The 6,954-nt window shown below is 21.4% G+C and overlaps 2 protein-coding genes across 5 annotated transcripts; both read left to right on the top strand.

The window, feature by feature from the left end:
• The first annotated feature begins 339 nt into the window (after window positions 1-339).
• On the top strand, window positions 340-2,287 carry LOC102681672 (ras-related GTP-binding protein A). The gene is made up of 7 exons (XM_006612941.2): window positions 340-563; window positions 641-742; window positions 853-952; window positions 1,041-1,425; window positions 1,502-1,717; window positions 1,793-1,908; window positions 1,976-2,287. Exons 2-7 carry the CDS (start codon window positions 731-733, stop codon window positions 2,065-2,067), a joined length of 921 nt encoding a protein of 306 aa, XP_006613004.1. The 5' UTR covers window positions 340-563; window positions 641-730; the 3' UTR covers window positions 2,068-2,287.
• A 605-nt stretch (window positions 2,288-2,892) lies between these two features.
• On the top strand, window positions 2,893-5,733 carry LOC102681805 (beta carbonic anhydrase 1). Of its 4 annotated transcripts, none has more exons than XM_031509159.1 (5): window positions 2,928-3,152; window positions 3,672-3,756; window positions 4,014-4,201; window positions 4,314-4,428; window positions 5,629-5,733. In XM_031509159.1, exons 1-5 carry the CDS (start codon window positions 3,060-3,062, stop codon window positions 5,688-5,690), a joined length of 543 nt encoding a protein of 180 aa, XP_031365019.1. In that variant the 5' UTR covers window positions 2,928-3,059; the 3' UTR covers window positions 5,691-5,733. The 4 variants fall into 4 exon arrangements, 3 of the variants coding, with proteins under 3 accessions (XP_031365019.1, XP_031365018.1, XP_006613005.1); XM_031509158.1 differs by lacking the exon at window positions 5,629-5,733 and adding an exon at window positions 4,638-4,803 and having other exon boundaries at window positions 2,930-3,152; XM_006612942.2 differs by lacking the exon at window positions 5,629-5,733 and adding an exon at window positions 4,638-5,142 and having other exon boundaries at window positions 2,933-3,152; window positions 4,314-4,505.
• The last annotated feature ends 1,221 nt before the right edge of the window (window positions 5,734-6,954 follow it).

Consider the following 6,954-nt stretch of genomic DNA (forward strand, 5'->3'; position numbering starts at 1 on the left):
TAAATTAAAATAATATAATATGTAATATTTAAAAAATAAAATTAAAGATATTTATTTATTTCTAAATTATAAAAAAATATAATTTAAAAATTCAAAAATATTTAAATATATGAATATTAAGTAATATAAAATAAAAATATTGATGATAATAATGTACATTAATATATTATAATAATAAACATATTTTTATTGTAGATCATATTATCAAATATAATTTTTAATAATCAATTTGATTTAATCTTATCTTTAAATGATACTTGAATAATGATAATATGTGTGAAGTTAGCTACTAGAAATTGGTAATCACAGCAAAGAAATAAAAAGTAACCATTTTTCATATAATAAGACTGTTTACTGTTAAGGAAATCGTTATTTTCGTTTTTTATAATCATTGTTTTATGTAAATGAAATATCTATGAATTATATTTAATGCTATTTATAAGTCAACAAGAAGACTAGTGTTTTTATTACAGGTCATAAAGTTATATCTACTATATTTATGATTCATCAAATAATATAAAATAACCTCGATATGAAATTTGACATTTGACGACATATTTAACGTATGTGCATTATCACAAATATAATGGAAGTTATTTAATTGTAGAATTATATTATATTATTTAATTATATGTTACAGGTCAAAATAATTAATCAATCACTTTTTACAGAAGAAAAGTTATCAAAATCAGTTTTAATTAATTCTTAAGTTTGACATTATTAATTCAAGATGAAGAAAAAAGTACACAAATTTTGTTTTTATTTTTTGTATAGAATTAAAATTATTTAATAATTTATTTATTTATATATTAGTTTTTTATGTTTTATATATGATCATTATTTATTTTATAGGTTTTGTTGATGGGTAAAAGTGGTTCAGGAAAAACCAGTATGCGTAGCATAATTTTTGCTAATTATATTGCTCGTGATACTCGTCGTTTGGGAGCAACAAGTATGTAATATTTGAATATTGTTATTTTATTAAATATTATATTTTATATTATATACACATATATTTATTAATTTATTATATTTAATAGTTGATGTAGAACATAGTCATGTTCGATTTCTTGGTAATTTGGTATTAAATCTTTGGGATTGTGGTGGTCAAGAAGCATTTATGGAAAATTATTTTGCATCACAACGTGATAATATATTTAGAAATGTAGAAGTTCTGATCTATGTTTTTGATGTAGAATCCAGAGAATTAGATAAAGATATGCATTATTATCAAAGTTGCTTAGAAGCAATATTACAAAATAGTCCAGAAGCAAAAATATTCTGTTTAGTACATAAAATGGATTTAGTACAAGAGGATCAAAGGGATTTGATATTTAGAGAAAGAGAAGAAGATTTGAAAAGACTTAGTTTGCCCCTTGAATGTACTTGTTTTAGAACTAGTATATGGGATGAAACATTATATAGGTATATCTTCACTTAACTATATAATGATTTCAATTTATAATATTTTATAATTTTACATAAATTATTATATTTTTAGAGCATGGTCTTCAATCGTATATATGTTAATTCCAAACGTGAAAGAACTCGAACAAAGTTTGAAACAATTTACAAATATTATTGATGCTGATGAAGTACTTTTATTTGAAAGAGCAACATTTTTAGTGATTAGCTATTGTCAAAGACAACATCATAGAGATGTACATCGATTTGAAAAAGTATCTAATATAATAAAACAATTCAAATTGAGTTGCAGGTAAATTGCAGAAATAAAAGTAAAAATCAATATAAAAATTGGTTTGAATATATGTTTATAAATCATATCTTTTAGTAAACTGGCAGCACAGTTTCAAAGTATGGAAGTTAGAAATACAAATTTTGCGGCTTTTATCGATGTATTTACATCGAATACATATGTAATGGTTATTATGTCGGATCCTGCTATTCGTAAGTACTTATAATTTTAATTTTTTTTATAATGAATAATGAAATACTTATTTTCGTATTATTTCAGCATCAGCAGCAACATTAATCAATATTCGTAATGCCCGAAAACATTTTGAGAAACTAGAACGTGCTAGTCAAAGTTCAGCATTAAGTAGATAGAAATCAGCTCGACCCAGGCGCGTTGTCACCCGGGTCCAGGCTGTTAATCATTATTGAATCTAAGAGTCATTTTAAAAGAGAATCATCAAAATAAAGGTGAAAAAAATAAGAATTTTTTTTCTTTTTATTAATTAAAATAATTTTGTTAATGAATAAATAATTTCAACCATTATAATAAATATTATTCTTAAAGAATGATATTCTTTGATAAAAAATATTTTAAATTATTCATATTTTATTTTATATAAAAATTAATAAAAAAAATTTATTAATAAAAAATATTTAAAAATTTTGACATATATGTATATTAATAAATAAATATAAATAAATATCTATTATATGTCATTACCATATTAAGTGAAATATATTGTTATTCACTTATAATAAATAATCTCTTGGCTCTTAGATAAAACATGGTTTTCTAGATTAAGCATTTTCCTGGTTTTATAATATTACGTATAGCGTTCTTATTTCTGTATAGTAAATCTGGCCTGTTATGAAAACATATATTTTTTTAAATTATATTATATGTTTTAATACAACAATGTATATACTTATTATACTAACCATGTCATTATAACAATTAATAAATAATTGTCTTTCAATTTAAATGATAGTGTTAAATTATGTTATATTTTGTATAAAATTTTGATCAGTATTTTTTGATATAAAATGATATTGAACTTGTTTGAATTTTTTTATAGCTGTATTTATGGAAAAATAATAAAAGAAAGGGAATAATGAAGTCTTATACTTTTACATGTATCATTAAACTATATTTTTTTATTATACAAATAAGTAAAATGATCATTAAACTTAATTCTAATATTCTATTGAAATAAAAAAAAAAAAGAAATGTTACGTAATATTTATGAATACTCAACTAGTCTGAAGATATATTTAAAATTCCCGCCATTTGTGCATTAATGGCGAATTTGTGAGTGTCATTCTTTTAGACTAATAAAACAATTTAGATTTTATAGAGTTTGAATATGGATAAAATAATTAAAGGAATAATGAAATATAGAAAGTGCCATAGGGAAGAAATGGTGAAACAATTTCAAAAAGTTAAAGACTGTCCTGAAGTATGTAAAAATTATTTTATCTAATTTAATGTTAATCATTTATAAATGTGTTTATTTTTTTGTGATATACTTTTTATCTCATGATATGTTTATTTTTAAATTATGTTATAATGTTTATAATATTTTGACATTTATAATGAAAAATATATCCTAAAAATATAATAAAATTTAAATAAAATAAATTTTTTTTATCATTTGTAAAAGGACAAGTTTCTTTTGAATATGATTTTTTTATCACATTTATTTTGAATATGATTATCTTATTTATGTACGTCTTTGAACTAAAGAATCATTTACAAAAAAAACATTGCATTTATTCTAGAAGATATTATCATGCATGAAAATTATATTAATTATATAATATCTATTTAATTTATTTAAAAAATATATTCATCATTTATATTGAAAGAATAAATAATATATGTCGCAATTAACACAAATTACATTTTACTAATCTAAAGTACAGTACTAATACTTACTAATATAATCGATTTATATACGTCGTTACTCTTATCATAGCCAAAAGCAGCATTCTTTACCTGCATGGATTCCCGGATGATTCCAACTAGATTTACGGAAACAAATGTTGGAGACATGTTTGTTGGTACGAGATTTCACGATGACATTATATTCTCGAATATGAAACTTGTTTTTTTGGTAATTTCACGATGCAATTTAATGATAATGTTATTGCAACATTTTTTATATTTGTACTTAAATAAGTATTTTTTTAATTTTACTAATTAAATAAATATCATATTAATGATTGGAAAAACAAATATTCGATTTCAGAATAACGAAATCGAAAATGTATTTTTTTTTCCTATAGATAAGTTTTATCATAAATTTTATATTTTTCAGTAAGAAATGCTGGTAATATTATTCCTCATTCTCAGCATTTTGAGGACGAGTTAGCAATGTGTGAACCGGCAGCCTTAGAACTTGTTTGTTTGATGAACGAAATAAAACACATTATAGTTTGCGGCCATAGCGATTGTAAAGCTATGAATATGTTATATTCTTTGCGTGAGGAAGAATTAGCATCGAAAGTATATACTTAATTAATTTTATTATTATTATTTTTAAATTTATTTTGCGAATTTATAAGATATAATTACAACATAGTGAAATTTATTTTAAATAAATATATTTTAATTTTAGGTAAATAGAAGGATATCGCCATTAAAAGCATGGCTTTTTGCACATGCTAGTAGTAGTTTAGCGAGATTTCAACAGCTTGAAATCACTGATTTCCGTGACCCGATACTTTTTCAAGGTGAGACATCTTTACGAAAATTTGTGGCTTATATTGATCCTGAAGATAAATTCAGCGTAGAAGATAAATTATCTCAAGTTAGTATAAATACTTTTAAAATAAATACAAATTAATCAAATTTAATCTGTTATACGTACATATATATTTTATGCACATATTTAATTACAACAAAGTGAAATTTATTTTAAATAAATATATTTTAATTTCAGATAAATACCTTACAACAATTACAAAATATAGCTTCTTATGGATTTTTAAAAAAACGATTGGAAAGACATGATTTGCATATTCATGCACTATGGTTTGATATTTATACTGGTGATATTTATTATTTTAGTAGGGCAAATAAGAAATTCATAGAAATAAATGAATCAAGCGAAAAATCTTTACTTACAGAAATTAAAAAATATTATTCTTAAATTTTTTAAATCAAAATTATCTCAATTTATATTAATATCAATATTTTAATATTTATAATTTATATTTTTTTTATAGAAAATCATTTTTTGGTTAAAACTGAATTTGATTTATTGAATCTCTTATTCCAATTTGTTGAATCTCTATTAATCCAATAATTTTAAATATAGTTAATAGTTAAATATTTATTGAAATCTCTTGTTATGTATCTAGATATGGAAATTATAAATTGATTTTTATTATTTTCATTTATTATCTTTTTTTTTTTTTTAACTATTAATTTTTTATATTATAATTATCTTTTTAAAATTTAAAATTTTTACTTAATTTTACTAAATTTATACAAAATAAATTGATAATAACAATATATAAATTTATATAATATGCAACATAATTTTATTGTATATTATTATGCATATAGATAAAAATTTTATATAATATAATAAAATAGATAATAATTAAAGTAAAAAATATTTATTTCTTGATAAAATATGTATATATAATTACAATTGTTGAAATGAAATATTATTTTTGATATATATTTTATATATTGTTATACAATATTGTTATACAATACAAAGTTTATTTGTAATATATTTGTAATTATTTACATAATAATATATACTTTTAAATTATATATATATATATATAATTGTATATATTCACTGTGATAAAAATAAATAAAATATATTTGTTATTCTTGTTTGATTCATATAACGATTCACTTCGCTTCTTGCCGATTTGATTTAATATACTTTACATCTGAATTGTATAAAATCGAAGTCATGGAATATAAGCCAGAGGACGTACTGATGGATGGACGGTTTCGTGGCCAGGCGAACTAGAGCATGCCACTCCCGAAAGAGAAAGCAAAACAACGAACTAAAGTGTAGAATTAGGATAATAATAAATATGATATCAGAAATTCGAATAAATTTGATGCAGTGTATATTTAATAAATATTAGCATCATAAATATAATTATATAAATATATATATATATTTTTTAAATAATGTAGTTTTTTTATTATTAATATTATTTATTAATATTAATTAAGTAAGATTAAAAATAAAATTAGAACATTATTTTATTTATCTAATATTAAATAAAAGCACAAAGTTACAAATATATCTACAATCTGTGATTTACAATTTACAATATGAAATTTAAATCATAAAAAAATTCTAAAATATGTTAATTGTTTTTAAACTTTTTTATATAAAAATGAATTGTCAACTATTTTAAATTAAAAACAATATACAAATATTTTCAATGCGAGCATCAAAGAAATTTTTGCAAATTCAAAAATTTTTAATTCCATGTGGATAAAAATTCTATAAATTATCGGAATAAAAATATCTTTTGTTAATTTACGAGTAACTATGTACTTACATATCATAATTACGGCACGAGGCATGCATATATTTTAGAAACTTGTGACCAGATATGAAAAATAGTTCGCACTTTTCAATGTGTTTTATAATATATAAAAATAGTAGATAAAAGTGAAGAGGATTATTCTGTCTAGACGAATCGTCGAGTTGGCTCCGTTAGGTCAGTTTATGCGATGAGTCCCGGTATAGTTATAGTAAATCAGAAGGTGGGAGATCAGAGAATCTCTTCAGTCTTCGGATATATGCGTTCTTTTTTCTTTCCAAGATCTCGCACCCCATGAATCGCTGACATACTAACCTAGAATATTCTGGGGTATCTATCATGAAGGCAAAGCGTGCTGTAAATATAATACATGTTCTACGTTAAAAAGTAAAATCATCATGTCTTTTATTTTTCACGTAAGCAAGATTCAGAGCGAAACATTTTTACAAAGTGGAAAATTCCGTACGTTCAAGATATGTGACTAGATTGTGCATTAAAAATCATATATATTGGATACGATATAATTATATTATATTGTTATTTATTAGATATTGGATTGATTTTAATAAGTTATGAATCCAAAAAAATCAATTTTTGTATTAAATGGAAAAATATTTTTTGTACATATATAATTATTTCTTAATTTTAATTAATTCAAAAAAAAAAAATAATATTAAAAAAAATTTTACGATAAAATAATTTGATTTTTCAAGTTTATTTCTTTTTTTTTTT

Source organism: Apis dorsata, unplaced genomic scaffold, assembly GCF_000469605.1.
Source record: "Apis dorsata unplaced genomic scaffold, Apis dorsata 1.3 scaffold_129, whole genome shotgun sequence".
NCBI classification, from domain to species: domain Eukaryota; kingdom Metazoa; phylum Arthropoda; class Insecta; order Hymenoptera; family Apidae; genus Apis; species Apis dorsata.